Source organism: Stegodyphus dumicola, chromosome 4 (assembly GCF_044657685.1).
Source record: "Stegodyphus dumicola isolate Sdum_Otavi_A_Nest chromosome 4, ASM4465768v1".
In the NCBI taxonomy this organism is placed as follows: domain Eukaryota; kingdom Metazoa; phylum Arthropoda; class Arachnida; order Araneae; family Eresidae; genus Stegodyphus; species Stegodyphus dumicola.
In genome coordinates this window covers 159,534,010-159,553,506 of record NC_140771.1, presented here as the reverse complement: position 1 = coordinate 159,553,506, position 19,497 = coordinate 159,534,010, and the positions used below count along the sequence as shown (strand labels likewise).

Here is a 19,497-nt window from a genome sequence, read left to right as displayed (position 1 = left end):
AAATTGAGCAACGCCTCCGCCTGGAATCGAACCACAGACTTCTCGAATACGACCGAATACGTGCTGACCACGCTACACTACGAAGGCATGCTAAGAAGGTGGAATACCTTATAATTTGAGTACAGAATTACTTCAAGATTAACCTTACTCTTAATGTGCCATCATCGGACATATTTATGAGAAAGATTTGAATGAGGAAAGTGATAAATAATGAGAAGAATTTTTATCATATTTACTAACAAAACAAAACAAAAAAATGAAATTTTGGAATGAAAGTATTATTTGGAAAAAAATATATGTTTGAGATTTTTATATATACTTATTACGTATAAATTAGATCTTACAGTCTAGAAATTTATGAATGTGTCTTCCTTCTGCATTGCTAAAAAACGTGCTATTTGAAAACCGGAGGCAAAATGTTTTTCTTTCATTAAAACCATTTCTGGTTGTCAGACTGATGATTGGCAGACGGGAAATTTGAAACGCAAGTGGAAGAATTCACTTGCAGTTTTGGAAGAATGAAACAAATTCGTTCACGGGCTATTTCAATGTTCATTGAGGAAGCTAATGTTGCATGCATTATTTATGCTTGAAACAAAAGCTGTTTTCGAGTTTCCATTTGGTCTCGAATATGACATTAACAACGAACTGTTTGTTGTAGAAACAAGTTCTTTCGACATTTTAACTGCAATTTCTAACCATTGTTTTATGTAATATTACAAATATAATAAATGATGCATACACATGGACTGTTATAAACAGCAAATTATATATTAATTCAGAAAACGTAAATCAAGTATTTATATGTTATAAAGATTAAAAAATGACGCTACCTCGTGCATTATATTTATTTCATTTTGGGAGGGAGTATCGTTAATTAAATTTCTTATTTCATCTATACTGACTACTGAGTACTCAGCTGCGTTGTTTTTATTCCAACATTACAATCATTATTTTTTTAACTGGTTGTTTATGATAGTTGTTGTTGGTAACTGAAACATGATTAAGGGTATTAATGCTTTACTATAGGGTGGAAGGGTGTTGCTCTACGATTATAACTGCAGGCAATGCTTTTAAAAGTTCATTTCTTCTTAAGAATTAATGCTTAAGCAGAGCTTATGTGAGATTCGAACCCTGACCAAAAGTTAGGGTAGTCAGCATGGCTAACCACTATACCGATTAGGAGAGCACCGACCACATCAAGTCACTAAAAGTCGAAACATACAATAATTTCTATGCTAATACTAATTTAGGCCTTAGTTAATCATTTCTAGCATATACCGAGTCAGTTCCTAGCGACCAAACCTAGAATTTTTGACGGTCGAACTACGTTGTTCTTTGACTGTAATATATGTTATTATTACTATTATTTCCTTCCTGCATTACTTTCTGCTGGGATTCTTCTGTCTCTTTTCTTTTTTTCAGAGAAACATATGCGTGTGGATTGGAATAGATTGCAAATATATGTATGGTAATGGGTATTGATGTTGAAATATTTGGCAAACATTGCATTAAAATAATGTCACTTTTGTCTTTTAAACTAATATTTCTTGAACATACTTTACATGTTATTGTTAAATCCAGCTACTAAAAGCATACCATCGTAAAATGTAATGCTGTATCTTGAATGCATATTTATAATAATATCTTTCACTTCTTTCAGGAATTGAAACCTTCACCTTTTATTTTGGTGTTAAATTCTATGCGTCAGATCCTTGCAAACTACTGGAAGAAATCACTAGGTATGTTTGTTCTGCTTCATCAACAAATTCCATTCTACATTAACCTTGTTCTTATAGCTATCATCTGTAACATAAATAGGCATAAAGGTGACAGGGGAAAGTGTGGGGGACATCAAAACTTTAGTTAGAGATTTTACAGGTATTGTTCTCTTACACTGTCATCCAGAGGAAAGACACTTCCAGACACAAATATTTATGAAAACAGTATCCTGTACCTTTCTATTAAGAACTACACTTTTGCACTCTAAACAATTTATATGATTCACTAAACAATTCATGCTATTGCCGCAAATTTTTTTTTGGGGGGGAGGAGTACATTTTATGATTCCCATATAGTGTTAATACTTTTTCTGAAATCATTCTGTATGAATGCACAAGATTTATTAGTTTATGGAAATATCCGATTTGGACCCCACAGAGAACACATCATGTTTAAGGATGGCCCACGATGTTGACCACGAGTATTTGTAATTCTGATGTCCTCCTCAACATTTTAATGAGAAAACAATGTATACGCTGTTTTCTCATTGGGGTTTAAATTTCTCAAAGCTTCCAGATGCTGACGTTAATAAGGAAATTATTCGCTTCCTTTTCCTTAAAGTTAAAAATTAATTTTTCTCTTAGCATTATCGTTTCTTCTTTTCAGACCCCAAACAGGTGCAAATCCAGCATTCATAAAAATTAGCATCTTCTGTAGGTTTCAGACAGCAGACAGTGATTAGTTTTACTTTTCTAAGATGCATCTTCTTAATACTTTCTCTTTCAATGACACACATTCGCGGAGGTTAAAACTTTCATTCTTTTCTTTCTTGTTTCTACAGGCGTCTCTTTTTTATTTCCTCACCTAACAGATGGAAAAGAACAAGATTCGGAAGCCCTTTGGCTTCTTAACTCAGAACGCCGTTCGTGTTGGTCCTATGATGGTGGCAAAAGCGTGATCGCTGCAGCCCACTCGTCCATAATTCTTCTAAACCTTCTAGACAAATTAATTTCTAACCCTTATCTCTTTTTCTCCTACCGTTTTTGGAACTGCATCCGAGAGCAAACATCGAATGTGCAGAGTTTATTTGGGTTATAATTTTACAAGTTAAGATAATCTTCATTCCAAAATCCACAATTCGTGATGGCCTTCAGGGTGTTTCAATTTTTTTCCACCATCGTTTCAGCAAATCGAATCTTTTGTTTCGGGTTGGCAAAGTATTATCCTTTCCCCATCCCCCCATGAGACACTGCGTTCTTTTTCCCTTTTGTGAATATTACCACCTTGTTTGTAAACGAACTCTATTTTCTTTTAAATTCCTTTGTTTTTTATCGTTTTGTATCTTTCCCCTTTTCGGAAACAAATGCGCCAAATTTAGTATACTGTCATGCAGATAAAATTTTGCTTCGAGCATTTTATCCGATGCCCTTTGTGCATCCATTGTAATTTATTCTGATCTTTAAGATTTTATTTTCTTCTTTGCATGAAAGACGTTTCATAGAGCAATGCTTAAAACGGGGGAAGAAAAAACTTCCGTCTCTATTTATCTAACTTTTTTCCTTTTACTTCCAGACTGGCTTGTAATCTGCGAGATGGTTCTGAGAAAAAGATTTTACTCTATGCAGTTGCATTAAGGATTTTTTTATCTAAGTTACCTATCAGATGTTTTACTTCTGTGTCAGTAATAAGCAACAGTGTACATCTCCCGCATTCCATACTCTTTGTTAATTTGAAGGAACCAGAAGGAAAGAATTTTAATTAAGTCAACTGTATTTATTGGTGTAAAACTGGAGGCTAACGTCCCGATTAATCCGAGAACAGTTAAATCCATATTATTATTTAAATAAAAACACTATTAATAAGAGTTTATCGCATTCTCCATGTGCGTGTTATTGTAATATACGCGGTAGCACTTGAAGATAGCAGGTGGAAGATCCGTGGTTCGAATCTCAGCGAAGGCGTAGTTAATTTCTCGCGCTTCATGTGAAAAATGTTAATGTTTCTCCAGTGACGTGTAAACAAAAAGAACTATTGATAATAATTCAATTAATTAAATAATTGACTTTGGTCGACTGGAACTCGTGCCTCTCTCCAGTCGGCCTTTAAAAGAAAGGAATATCTAAGGCATTTTTTGCATTTCTCAGAGGATGTTCTCGAAGTGATAGCACGTTCAGTTAGCGATCCGTGGTGTGAATCCCGGCAATGACATTTTTGGTTGATTTTGGACGGTTCTTCCTTGAATAGTCTTAAATGTTAGTGGCCTACATAAATTTACCTGTATTTTTCGGGCTGTTTAACTCAAGGGAAAAAATTATTTGATTACGAAAATTAAATCAATATTCAAAGCAAAAAAGAACGCGTTGTAAATAACGGAAGAACAAACTTTATTAGAAAGGAAGCAACGAAATTATAAATACAACGACGAAGTGATTGTCGTACACTTTGCAAAGTGCCCAGTATATCACATACTGTTGGAGCAGCGACGTTAACTCTGCTAACAGTTTCTTTAGAAGGTCAATCTGCGTCATGTAAATGAGACCTGTCGTCGTTGTCATTCACATATTGTACCTGGTGGTCATTTATTTGAACAGCTGTTCTAAATATCAAACGCTATTTTTTATATATATCCGTCATTGAAACAACTTTTCGTCTTTCATGTCCTTCGTACTTACTCGATTTCTGCTTTCGTATTGCATATTTCTACGATGCACTGTATTACGAAAATTTTTACTTTTCCCACTTTGTATCACCTCTTAAATCTGGGATCACCAGTTCTGTTACACCCTGTATTATGGCTCTTAATCGGAAGCTATTGGAATACATACTGCACAGTAAAGAAACTAAATAGTATTACAGTCAGCAAAATCTTGAAAATATAGGTATTCTGTGGAATCAAATACATCTTCAAAAACGACAAGCAAAGTATCATGGGTCACCAAACAGACAGCATTTAACGTCTGCTGGAAGCTAATGAAGTATATTTATTTTCGTTTACTTAACACTGCATTGCTCTGTTAATACAACATTCTGTTATTAACCTTCAATACTCCTTTGTTAGAAGCTAACAAACTGTCTGTTTTTTTTTAATTACCAAATGTTATATGAGCCAAATGTTAATAGCTCCTTGTAAAAAGTAACAAAATATGCTTGCTTTTGACTAACTTCAGCTACGCTGTTTTGATAGCTTATAACGTTTATTCTAAATTTCTAACCATTCATATTTTATTTTTGCTCTATGCCGCCTTTTCTAGTTTCATATGTACAAGCAGAATTGATTTTATGTAGTGGGAGTTTCTCTTTAATTTTTAGGGACTCCTCACTTTAAGACACAAGACACGTTTATAATTCTTTTACATTTTTACATCGTGTTTAACTTTGAAAAAAGATTTAGTTACCCCTTGCAGTCGCGAATTGTGCGTTAATCCGCCTCTGCGCCCAAGAAACTCACTTCATAAGTAAATATTCCTTAGCCAATGAGGAGAAAAAAGGCTAGGGACTGAATACAGATGATGCCTCTTCACTGTAACTAGCAATTGTTTGAAGTAAATTACTACCGTGAGAGCTTCTGTTCTTGTTATCCGTTAACTGGAGTTTTGAGAGAAGAGGATAAATTCTGTGTGCAAAGGATAAATTCTGTGTGCTGAACTAGAAATTTTGAGTTGCACATTTGATCTGCTAAGATTAGTTTCTATTAATTTCAATAAATTACACGTCACAGTATCACAATTTTAGTTTGGTAATAAACTGAGTTGCATTTATATACCTACTTGATATTAATTCTCGAATACTACAGTATAGCCTTCCTTCAGCAGACCGTTACATGTTATAACAGTTTGTTGTAGGCTAGAATTTAAAGAGGCTAAAAATTTAAAAGTAAAAATAATCAGAAGCATTTTGTCTTATTTGAAATAATTCCTTCTGCATCATTTATATCAATCTATCAATAAATACTGTGATTCGCATATTCCCTAGATGTAAACCTTTAATTTTTAGTACTTCTAATATTACTATAATTTCTTTTTTAGCTATCATTTGAATCTCCATTAACAGCATTAGTTTTCCGTACAGCAGATGGCACAGCAGCTCTTCTTTCTGCGCATACACTTCGATTGCAAAACATCTACATTAACCACTCATGAGTATACCAATGATTTTTCATAATTTTAGTTAGCAGTGTAAGATATAAAATGCAATAAAAATACTTTTAAAGATCTTATTCTTGATGAAAAAAAAAAGACCAAAATTTTATGACATCTTAATCTTTCAAAAGATACATTGCAACTACACGCATTTTCTGTACAGGGCAACTGTAAAAAAAATTACAAAAATTACAAGCGAAAACATACACATATTCTGTTAAGGTAAAAGAAAAATTAAGTGGGTGGCAAAATTTCTTAGAATGAGTTACGCTTTCTGTGCCAGAAAAAATCTAGCAGTCTTAAGGCTTGGCATACTTTTACACCCTAAGATATTCGACTCATTTGTCATATAATCAGTAAATGCAGCTCACGTGACCTGTCGTCAAACACCGCACACCTCGTATGTCTAGGTCAGGCAGGCCGAAAGTGAAATCAGGTATCGCAATCTCGTAACATCTTCTTCGTGCAAAGACAGCTTCAATAAATCATCTCCAAATAGAGATGCAAAATGATTCTCGAGTCTCCAGTAACCCTTCGTTGTTACACTTCAGACACCCACCTATACGATATTACGAAACATTTTTTAAGATGCCAACCTACTTTTCGGGAGCCGTGGTAATACAGTTCAATTTAATTTTCATCTTAAATGGCTTTGTTGTCATGACGACTTATAAGAGATTAAAAGCTTATTGGCCACTTCGTGGAACTCTAAGCTCATTTTCCTTTGCTACATTTTGAGATGATATATTGAAAGTCAAGCTTTTCTTCAACTTATGCTTTTTTTTCCAGCTATTACCGAACTTAATAGCCGATTTCGAGATAATCCTCTTAGAAAAGCTATTCTAGAGATAAATTAAGTAGATATTAAATTGAATGCTGATCTAGATATTTTAAATGAATCAATATTTTGTTATTCCTTTTGGCTTAATTTAATTCATTATGTTACTCCAAATAGTTGGATTATTGAATTAAATGTACCATTTTCTTTGAATAAAATTTTAAACTATTCTTTATTGGATTACATTTTAGGTCACTTATTATATGATTTTACAATTAAGAGTTATTTAATATACTTTGTTGAAATTTAAAGAACTATTGGTTTTTATGAGTAACAGTAAGTTTAATGACTACATGGAGAAAGCAAGAAGTGAAAGAAGCATACAGAATGACCAAAATATTAAGAACAGCGGTTATGCAAAGTACATATTAGTAGCCCACAAGTAGAATATATTTTCAAACAAACATATTCAAATCAAACATTTCCGAATATCTGGACCTCTGGAGTGGATTATTCAATTACAGCAAAGCACACGAGGGCTATCTGCCTTAAGCGAGGGATGCCTTCGTGGAAGACTTTCTAAGGGAAACTGGCTCGTACACACGTTACACGTGGGGAAAATCACGAAAACGCCCATGCAGCCAGCCCGTTCGCGTGATTCGAACCTCGGACCGAACTACCAGTGTTCAGCGTCTTTACCGCTCGGCCGCTTTTGGGCTCTGGACTTCTAAGTCGACAAAAATAAATAAATATGACAACTTAAGAAGCTTTAATCACGGATCCATAGTGTGGTGTAAGATTAACCAAAGATGTTTTGAAGTAGATATAAACTTTATTTACCACCACAGAAACGACTATCAAGAGTCTAAAATAAGCCCATTAAGAGTTTGTAATGTGTGTGTGCGTAATGTGTGTGGCAAAGCCTCGAGAGCTATCTGCCTAAGAGGAGGGATGCCTTCGTGGAGGACTTTCTAAGGGAAACTGGCTCGTACACACGTTACACATGGGGAAAACCACGAAAACGCCCATGCAGCCAGCCCGTTCGCGGGATTCGATCCTCGGACCGAACTACCGGTATTCAGCGACTTTACCGCTCGGCCGCTGGTGGGCAAGAGTTTGTAATGAATATAGTAGCCAGCGGGCAATCGATTATAAGCTGAAAAAAGCTGACATTTTACTCACGTGTTACAGCTTAACCTTACCTTATTCGACATCGTTCCTTTCCTGCTGCCAAAAATATTATATAAGTTGTGTTTTTACACAAAATATTCCCTACTACAGCGCTTAAAAATTTTCTTAAACACATTTATTTTCTTTCTTATCAGGTATCAGTTTTTTCTACAAGTAAAGCAAGATATCTATCAGGGAAGACTTCCATTGACTTATGATTTAGCTGCTGAACTATTCGCATATGCTATTCAGTGTAAGTATAGCTTTTCAATATATCATAAATAGTTATTCTTCGTATTTATTTTAGAGCACTTGAAGTCTGCTTTCATCAATTACTTTAATTTAACGCAATATTTGACTAGCAAATATCCCAAGTCGGACAGATCTTGCCTGAAACGATTTTGTTTGCATATAGTAACTATTAATTTTAAATAAATCGATATATATATATATATATACATATACATGGTGTAACTTTTTTACACTCGAACTACAGTATCAAATGTACTTTTAAGCAATAGCTTTTTAGAATTTTCCTCTTTGCTGTATATATATATATATGATGTACCAGCTTTAGTCGTAGCTTAAATTATCAGACGATAAGTTTAAAAAAAAAAAAAAAACAGGATCCATTTATTATTATTCAGGAGAAATAGCAGTTACAAAATCAGATATCCGGAGTAAATAAAAAGAATTACTAATAACTTTTTGTATGTAGTTTACTGCATCGTGACATTTAAGAAAAAGCCCCCGATATTCCTTTGCGAGTCCTTTTATAGCCTCTGGAAAGGCGGAGCTTCAAAGAAATGACGTCAGCCTCGTCAGCCAATCCAGTTCGCTTTAAATATTTCCAGAACATTCTATAACTGTACGTGTAAAAAAGGCGGGAAAAACAACTTGACTACGGGGCTGTGGATTTAATTCCACGTACTTTCAAATAAGAGAACGTCGCCATTAAAAATGAAAAGAACATACAGTTAGAATTTAAAGTGTATTCTTGACTATGGAATTTTATTATCACACATATATATATATAAAACTATATATATATATATAAAAGTTTTTATGTTTTTACGAGATAGCTTTTACTACTTTAGTATTGTTTGTTGTTGTTAACATGATTTTACATTTTTGCTAAGGAACTATAGTGTCAATGTATTTTTTAGCATTAGCTTTTAAACATTCCTCTTACTTAAAAAAAACTATATATATATATATATATAGTATATAGTTTGCAGCAAAAGTGTATATATATATATAGTATATAGTTTAAGGCAAAATAACGAAGAAAAGAAGCATAAAATGTTCTGAATTGCAGGTATAGGTATATATATAAATATTTATTGTGATATAAAGTTGCAAAGTTTTGTTTTAGAGCAGAAAGCTTCTAACGCATTAATTATGAAATATCCATTATTGAACTGAAAGGAAGTATAACTTCTCCTTAAACACACAATAAAAGATGAATGCTTTGAAAGGAAACATACAAAAGATTATTAAGAAGTTGATCGTTTTGCTTTGCAAGCTATCCTTGATTCGAGTAGTGATTTATATCATCGATAATTACGTAATTATCTATTATTAAAACTCATTATTTGGGTTACAAGTATCGGTGATTAAGGTGAAAGAATAATAATAACAGAAAGAAGAAACATTGAAATAAATAAGAACTAACAACGTACTTTGTCAGCAGGTGTAACATAGATAACTTCCAATGAGTTTTCGTGCCATATAGTATAATTTGTTAGTTGCAGTTAATTCAATGATTATTATCCCCCATTGTATGAATATGAAACCTATTACAAATGTTCTTATTTTAGGTCAATGAAAAAATTTCGCAATACTTGTTTCTTTACACATTGCATCCATAAAAGGCTTTACGGGGCCTTTATTTTCGTCATAGCCGGTCTTTGCGAAAGCCGTATTTTTAGACAAGAATATACTTTAGACATATATTCCGAATTAAAACATTGTTTTAATTAAGTCAAATATTTATCTTATGGTAAATTTATACTTAAATCGATTAAAACAGTGTTTTAATTAAGTCAAATATTTATCTTCTGGTAAATTTATACTTAAATCGATTTTGTAAAAATTACGAAATTTAACTTTTGTAGGGTTTCCGGGTCTGTATAGTTGTATATAATAAAACTTAACACTCGTTCTAGAAAACAAAACACGGAAAACGTTTAATTTCTGTACAACGAAAACTGACGAAGATATGTTTGAGACTTTTATAGGTTTTTCAAGACCAGAAAATCAAACCTATGGCTCTCCTTGATCGGTCGATTTGAGGCAGATTGTAGCCTAAAATTGCTCAAACACGATTTTGCATTGATTCATTTAATTGAGTTTTTCACTTTTCATTCACGTTTGTTGCCATTCGGAAAAATGTTATTTCTTCTTTCAGACTAATTGTTATCGATTAATAAATTAAGCTGCTTAAAAGGAATAGATGCAGTTCTAAATATTATTCTTTTACATTTTAATCTGATTGATTTAAATACAAATGCATTTAATTTATGATGTACCTAATTAGAAACATGAAATATTTTTATAGAAATAACTTTTGCACTTTCCAAATATACAGAAAATATATAAGATTACTATGTTAATCTAAATGTATATTATTCCAATATGCTATAAAATGTTTTCGCTATTCCGTTTATCTCAGTTGGTAAACCCTATTGAAATTTCGCAGAAAAACGTTCTGGATGACGCTTAAAATCTGAAACCTTTTAGATTTTGTATCACTGGAGATATTTTTCGGTAGCGTACTACTGTGTAATATTCTTAATTTTTTATCCCACCAAAATTTTGCGCAAATCATTTATAAATGTTCAAATGCAAGTCAGACGCAAGTTAAATATTTTCTCATACTGTTTTATTACTTTCTATTTCTTATTTTTATTTGAAGAAAAAATATTACGAGTTGGCTATATGGCATATCGTAAGAATCGAGTACCAACTCGTATAAAGACTAATTTTCAAGAGCGTGTTTTTTTTTTTTTTTTTTTTTTTTTTTTTTTTTTTTTTGACAAAGTTTTTTATAATATTTTCTACTTTCCTGAAAGTGAAACCAATGAAAATTTTAAATTGCTCTTACGTTTTATGAACCTATGTTTTCCACTCTTCAGATGGTTGAATTAATTCTCCATGAGTTAGATGATCTACCCACGAAAAAATACAATTTGAATCTTCTTTTAGTTAATGCGTAGATTATATTCTCCAAGATGAAAGTATTCGATATGATGCTTTTTTTGCTCCCCATCCTGCAATGTAACTGTGTGATGTTTGTGTCAGTTAGATCCATATTCGAAATTTTCAAATGAGCAATCCATATTTTTTTCGATATCACTGTTTTCTTAATATGAAAATGAAATTTTTGCGATCTTTTTTGACAACGTTTATACCAACATGTCGGAAATCGTTGAAATTAGATAATAATCTTCTAATCTATTTTTCGTGTTTGTGTTTTCTTGAACTCCAGTAAAACCGTTCTTGCTTAATATCACCAGACGTAAACGCTATCGAGCACTAAGAGGAGTAAAACGATCATCTAAGTCTTTCTCTGCCCCTTATGTATCATAAGGCATTTCTCGCACCTTCCTAGCGTGCTTTCGTGGTGTAGTGGTTCTGCACGCTGGGCCGGTATTTCAGAGGTCCGTGATTCGATTCCCAGAGAAGGCGATTGCTTGTTTTTCAACTTGCCTGCTTCCAAAAAAAATATCTAATATCTCTGCAGTATGAAAATGTATTTTCGGGAGTGTCTTGATTTAAACGATGTGTTAAAACGTATGAACGTTAAGATATTTAAAACATGTGCTAGAAATTAGAACACCTTTCTGAAAATCTTGCAATGATTTTTTTTTCTAGTGCCTCTCATGTTTTTTACAATTTTGCAAAAGTTATCTTTGATCCACCCTGAGTTGATATATACTTTCCGTAAGAACTTTTAAAAAGAAATCCAAACACTTTCGGAATATACTAACTAGTGAAAATCTGAAACAAATTATTTATTTCTTTTATAAGATTTGCTAAATCGCGACATAATTTAGGGTCAAACCCAATTTTGTATCTTTCTAAAGTAGCTGTATTTGTCTCTGAAAACAACCGAGTTGCTAAACGTATATTTTGTCGCTGATATTTTTCACATAATATGTCAGCTTCTGTCACTTTACAGTAAATTTTGTATTCATCAGAATTAATTTTAGGCAATTCCAAAAGTAGAGTTTTACATTTAACGGAGTTATCACTTAATACGAAACTAGTATCTAAAAGAAACAGGTACACGAAACTTCTATCTACTACGAATAAACTTCAAAAGATGCAGCGTTTTCCGACATTATACGTCAAGACTCATGGAGGTAGGATATATAAATCTGTTTTTGCCTCCGAGTCCACTCTTGATCTATGCACTAGGCAATAAAGATTATACGAGACAAAGAATCAAGATCAATCAATCCCAGACAAAGATTGAGGCAATAAAGATTATCCGAAACAAAGAATCAAGGTTTGTTAATTACTCGCAGTTGCTACCAGTCACATGAACTTTACATGGTATCCATCTTCTTTTTAACAGCATTTCGAAAATCTCATCAATTTTTTATTTATGATAACTCAAAAGCATTTCAAAAACCATTTAAAATTCAACATAAAAGTAGAAATAGAGTACTGTACACGCATCTTGTAATTTCTCTAGCGCTTCTCTGTGGGCAGAGCATCTGAGAAGAATTATGCTGCAATGGACTTTTGTAATGTTCTTGGGCCTTGGACGTAAAATTCCGTATGGATTTCCGTATTCGTTACACATGATAATTTCTACCAGCTTTTAATGTATCCGATTTCGGGTTAGATGTTGACATAATATTTAGTAAGAATAATTTTGGTCAGCATTACATGTGTAAAGAAATTTAGAAACTGTTTCCTTCCGTAAAAACAATAAATTGTTAGTTGAAAAGTGCCTTCTAATAATGTCATACAGCAACGTCTGGAGTATAGTGCGTTCCAAAGTTCTGTTGTCCGCATTTCCCAAGGCATCCTCAAGGTACCAAGGCACTGCCTAGGCGAAGTCGACTGCACTAAGAGGAACAACATTAGCGAAATATTTGGGCGACCGATTGTCTGGTTGGCTAAATTCACGTAACACTGGTAGTTCATTCTGATTCTATTCTTAAAAGATGAATGTACTGATTGCTTGAGGTTTCCGATATTTTTCTTGGGTATAACACCTGTACTCATTGCTTTCTTTAGAAAATCCTCCAAGAACACATAATCCTTCTCGTTTTCCCTGACGAAGATAGCCATTCAGTGCAGTTTGTTGCTATCAAATAATCTAATCCAGTGTAAAGTAACTATTTTATACGAATGGGAAAGGAAAATGATACTGTGATGAAATCTCAGTTACTATGCAATTAATTGATGCATTTCTGTTAACGGAGCGCCAGTCACCAAATGTTGTAGCCTATTTCTTTTTTAAAGTGAGCACAGATATTGTGCCTATTACATCTGTCTTCTATTTTTGTATTTGTCTGCGTTTTTTGTATTTATTCTGGATTTAATAAATTAGTTATTCTTCCCATGAAGCTTTGCGTGCCGTTATGGTTACCGCCGTCTAGTTAGATTTCGTGCCAATGTTTTTGTTTGGCACTAAGTGGGACCTCGCTCGCAGAAAAGTACTCCGTTTTTTTTTATTATTATTTATAGTATGATAAATATTACAGCTTGAAAACATAAATAAAACTATTACTAGTACAAGTGTATAGAACTAGAGTGCAATGGTTAAAGGGCTCTTTGTAAAAGTTTAATTACTACAGAATGGCAATACTAAGAATAATATCTGGAATTTGAATAATTTGGTTATGTTGAAAGAGCTTCGTATATTTTAGTAAAATATGCTGTAGGTAAAATTAATTAATTAAAGCTGATCAAGGGTTATTATTTCGGATTTATTTGACTAAAGCCCATCAACAGATTCTGCAGAATATCTTACATACCTCAACAAAATTGCCCAGAACACTTTTAAGATATTTGAACTATTTATCCTTTATTATTAGTATTTATCCTTCTGAAAGAAAAAAAAATGTCTTACAGGAATTTTATTTTCGTTATTTTATCTGTTTCTTTTATATCAATTTTTTGAGTTTTCACCCGGGACTTGTTTGATCAGAGAAATATTTCACGATTTTTTTTTACTTAAATAAAAAAATAACTGCTCAAAAATTTTTACTCTCACTCTTATGAAGCATTTCAATTGGCTTATTAAAAATTTCAACATCATTAATAAAGAATTTCAAAATAAATTATAAAAGAAAAATAATAATCTGAAAGTTTCAGTTTACAGTACAACACCTCATAAAACTTTTAGCGGGAAAAAAAGCATTTTTTTTTAAATGCAAAATTTTAAATGTGTAAAAGACCATATAATCATTTTTTTTCTTTCTTAAATTAAAAAATAATATCTACTCCTACCAACTCATGAAATTAAATCCTTATTGTTGAATGAAATTAAAACTCTGCTCAAAAAGAGTTTCAATTTTATGTTTGCTTCGGGACGTTTTTAATATAAAATAGTAAAATAGAATAATAGCAATATATTAAAAAAGTATATTACGATATGAACAAAATTAGAAATATAAATAAAAGCTTGTATTCTGGGAATTAGTAAAAAATTCAGTCAAAAGCGCTAAATTTTACTTTGGATGCAGATGCTTATGGACAAAAATTAGAAATTCTGGACTCGACATTTTATAAATTGTAAGAAGCTTATTATATTTATAATACTCGCGGTATGAAAACAGCACTTACAAAATATTGTTAAACGTTCATTTAAGATGACTTTTTAAGTAATTAACTTAAAAACGCTGTGTTGAGAAGCCCAATTTTATAATACTCTAAGCAAATGAGATAAATTTTGCATTCTGAACTGGCAACAATTTCTATTTATATCGTGTAGAAGTACTATATCGCAAAGTGAAAACATTTCAACAAGGTTTTTCTTCCAGGTGTTTATAGAATTAAATCACAAGGTAAAAACATTTCAACAAGTTTTTTCTTCCAAATGTTCATAAAGGTAACGGTATAAGATTAAACTAAAATAGTCAAATCTTCTAACCTGGAAAAACAATTTTTTTTCCGATTTTTACTACAATATCAAAACACTAAACGCCAGCAAAAGAAATAAAAGCAGCCAAAATTTATTATGCCTTCCAAGTAAATTAGTTATAAATTACAAAATTCAAATAACGAGTATGAACTGACAGCAGAAGAATTCAAATGATTTACAAATCACAAGTTTAAATTCTCTCTTAGCATCCTTCTTGGCAAATTTCACTAACTAAATATTCAGTAGCGAAAGGGAAATTAAAAAAAAAAAAATAGTGTTCGCATAAGAAATAACCAGAACAGTGCTCTATGGCCGGATGATGCCAGTACTCTTTTCTAAACTTACATTCTTATTCGTATTTCAATTGCCTCTCATCTTACATATTCCAGTGGCGTAGACGAAACATGGTACTTTTCTGTTAGCAAGGTCTAGTTGCTGAATGGGTGCAAAATTAGCCAAAAATTAGGAATTTTAACATGCAGTCAACAGATACTCCAAGTGCAATTTTAGTACCAATTCCAAATAGGTCAAAATAGAATAAAGAAAAAAAAATGTGTAAAGAAAAATTAATGTGAAGAATGGAAGTAAATTGGTAAAGGGAAATTGTCTGTCAAGCAATAGCTAGTAGTATAGTAGTAGTAAAGCAAATACACTTTAAATGCAAAATTAAATGAAAATTTGAGAAAAATGAACAATTGAAAAGTCAGTGAGACAAAGCCGACTCATCAGGGGGAAGAACTTATCTCACCCTCTTCCGAATTGTTCATACATCGTGTCATGCATATGAATTCTTAATTTTTTTTAATCTTTAAAAACCATTTACCAAAAATAAACAAACTCGTATATATATATGTATATATACAAGGTATCCAAGAAAGATCTTGCCGTTTTGGACAGTCAGAAAGAAAAAGTCATAAAACAAATAATAATCATCGGTAACCCTCAAAGTAATCCCAATCGGCATCCAGTGCCTTTTGCCAACGATTGTGCGATACCATCGCGGTAAAACTCAGGAGTCTTGGACGCAAAGAAGTCCGTGAGGTCTTTTTCGAGGTCTGGCCGGTTGTTGAAGGATTTCCCGCGAAGATAGTTGTCCAAGGAATGAAAAAGGTGGTAGTCTGTTGGAGCCAGGTCTGGGGAATATGATGGATGGGTTAGTGTCTCCCAGCCCAGTCGCTGGATGGTGTCCCTGGCCTCCCGAGCCACATGCGGCCTCGCATTGTCATGGAGGAGGAGTACACCCTTACGATTGACCAATGCTGGTTCTTTATTCATTAGTGCCTGATATACTCGTTCCAACTGCTGCGATCACAGTCCTGCCGGGATGGTTTGGCCCACTGCCAGGAGCTCATAGTGCACGACTTGGCGACTAGTCCACCGGATACAGAGCATGATTTTGCGTGGGTGGAGAGAAGGTCTCGCAGGGTCCCGTGGTGACAACCAATGTCTGGAACGCCTGGATGTGTCATAAGGGACTCACCTTTCATAGCTGGTGAGTACTCGATCAAATATGGATATATTGCGGTGCCGAGTAAGCAATGACAAACAAGGGGGTACCCACTTGTTCAGCTTGTATGACTTTGCTATGTGGTGCAAATGGAGTCGTTTCATCAGATACCTGGAAGTGCGCAGCAAGCTCACCACTTGTTTGGCTGTCAGGGCCTCATCGTCCAACGCTTGTGGCCGACCGCTGCGTGGTGCATCACTAAGAGACATATCCCTCGACCTGAACTTCTGGAAGCATTGCCTAGCGGTTTTTTTTTTTTTTTTTTCGTTAACGGCATCATCACCAAAAGCCTGCGAAATTCGGCGACTTGATTCTGCTTCTGAGAGGCCCACTTTAAAATCATACAACAAACAACTCCGAACGAGCGCCTTTGACGCGTCCATTTCAATCAGTTATTGTGTGATTTATGTTTGAAGTACCGAAGCAACGCGCTTTTATACTCTTGGTCAACGTCCGGACTCCCATCCTAACCACTTCATTGCCAGGTTTGGTGAATATTTTTATGTTGGGGTTCCCTCTTCAATGTCATGTCAGAAACGGCAAAAACTATATAGCTTATGTTGGAGTTTTCTCGGAGCCACAGTTTTTGGTAACTTTTTGGCGATCTTTCTAAAATTTATCTTCAAATTTCCGTAATTTTGCAGCACAATGCGCAAAATTTTGACCTAAATTGGTCTTTTTTCGTTTGTTCTTACAACCTTACTTATAATAATATATATATATAGTGTGCGTGTTACTGAAGCTGTGAGCAATGCCGAATTTGCACAATTCTCTGATTTTTATTTAGCAAAAGCAGACCCTGCGTACCACGAGGAGGAAAACAGTTACGTTCTCTCCATGTATAAAGCGATATGTTTTCGATTACAAAACATCAGAGGTTTGCACAAATTTGACACCGTGCACAGTTTTGCGATTACACTCATTAAATAGTATATTACAGCGATTCTCAACCGGTGGTACACAAGAGAAAAATAGGTGGAATGAAAAGAAACAAAGTATCTTTAATTATTAAATTCAAAAACCTTGTAAAGAAAAAGAACAATTGATATAAATTTGTGATCAAACTCTAACTGAAGATTTCAAAAATAACACACTTGTTAACTTTCGGATACTCCCCCTCCCAAAAAAAAAGAATTTAAAGGCGTTTTAAATAAAGCTGTTAAATTTTATTGCCTTTTTGAACAACCTATTTGTGTGAACAAATATTTTCTTCGACGTTTTATTTGAAAAAGAAATACAGAACTAAATTTAAATTGGATCCTAATTTACGGTTAAAGTTAAGTGAAATAAGACCAGACATGAAGAAATTGATCTCTCTTCAATAGGCCCAAATTTCACACTAAATTTTAGAATTAAAGTATTATAGCTCAAATTCTGATAATTAAAATGGTAACCAATTTTCCATCTAATATGTTTTATGTGTGCACATTTAATACAAACAGCCAATAAATTGTGCAAATGGCAATATATATATTTTTTTTCTACATTTCTTTAGAGAAAATAAAAAATAGTCTTTGTAAAATGTAGTGGTGGTATTAAAGTTTTTCAATTTTTGTTTAGATGATACGCGTTAGTCAAAAGTTTGGAGACCGCTGGTATATTATATTCATTATACATAAAATAGTTATTCTTTTCATGAAGCCTTATCTATAGTTAGGGTTGCCTCCATTTAGTGTCGCGCCAATGTTTATGTTTGGTGCTATATGATGCCAAAGAAGAATGTACCCGAATCAATAAGATTATAGGACAAATTTTTAACATAAAGAGAAAAATATTTATTACAATTTAAAGGAAGGTTACAAACAAGGGTAAAGGCAACTTAGCTGAAACATTCATTAAAAAAGTAGTGAGTAACTTTCGGACATTTCACGTATGAAATCATTATGAAGAGCAGATATTACTTTAAATTCACCATTATTAAAATTCGACAAGTTTTAAACTCATTTAATGAGTATAATCTTCAGTTCCGCAAATCTATTTATCAAAATCTCCCCTAATATTTTGTGGTAGAAAAAGACAAAAATGCTAAGGGGAAACCAACATGGCGATAACTTTTCATTTAATAATAGCATCAGTAAGCTAATTCTGATGTTGTTTTCCTCCTTCAAGTCAGCCTCTGTTTGGATCAACGTCTGGTGAACATCAGACGACAATTATTGTCTACGTGGGTATTCGGTGAGACGCAATTGGAAAGGTTTAGCCCAAGTTGCAGGGGTGGGTGAACTTATTTTGGGTGCAAGAGAAGGTTCTTATCTCCTACATGATTACATAATTGGATCTTTAACAGAATACTTTACGGCTATTTATTTTTTTCTGGTGTTTTCTTTCTTTCTATATGTATCCTTTACCTTTATGTGCGCCAAAATATAACATAAAGTACGGGGTTTAATTGCAGCAGATGGGTGAATACACGTATAAGGACTTTTTCGTCTAATAGAACTGATTTCATTTTGATTAGAGGGTTATCATACTCCATGTAGCTTCACCGCAGAATATTTTCTAGAATTCACAATTCCTTAATAAAACTGAAAGGATATAAAAACGAGGAAAAATTATCCTTTCCTTTATAACGTATCATTTAAGTCTCTAACCAGTTATTTTATGTTAGTGTGCTATCCTGTCAGACTAATTTCCATTTCCTTGCTAGAATGTAAATTTCTAGCTCCCGCGATATTCAAATAAGGTAAAATATATAGAAAATATTTAAAGGAATGTTTTAGGGGGTAAAATCAAAACGTTTTCTGCCTGCTTGAAGGCCACGTTGCTAAATTTGATTCTTTAGCGATAAGTATTCTGCGGCGTTGAGTTAATCTTGCCATTAGGCTTCTACGCCGACCTCGGTCAGAACCAGCTTGCGCGTTAGTTATTCTGTGAAAAAGTTAGGCCATACTTAATTTCTTTGGTTTTTGTTTATTTATTTTCTTTGATTTAAGCCAAAACTTTTGGCTTTTGTAAACACCAGTTAGTGCCTACTGTTAAACGTTATTTTAGCTAAATAAAGGGTCTTTTAACACGGTATCTCGGTGGAACTTACGTAGTGAAAATTCAGCAATTGTCTTTTAGAGTTCTTTTAGCT

General features: G+C 33.3%; 1 protein-coding gene across 3 annotated transcripts in view; it reads left to right on the top strand.

The window, feature by feature from the left end:
* LOC118194746 (band 4.1-like protein 4A) overlaps positions 1 to 19,497 on the top strand; it is a 342,463-nt gene that overhangs the window by 231,972 nt on the left and 90,994 nt on the right. For all 3 annotated transcript variants that reach the window (XM_085815671.1, XM_085815672.1, XM_085815673.1), the window contains exons 4-5: positions 1,664 to 1,742; positions 7,965 to 8,062. In XM_085815671.1, coding sequence (XP_085671797.1) covers positions 1,664 to 1,742; positions 7,965 to 8,062 — 177 coding nt within the window. The remainder of the gene's footprint in view (positions 1 to 1,663; positions 1,743 to 7,964; positions 8,063 to 19,497) is intronic.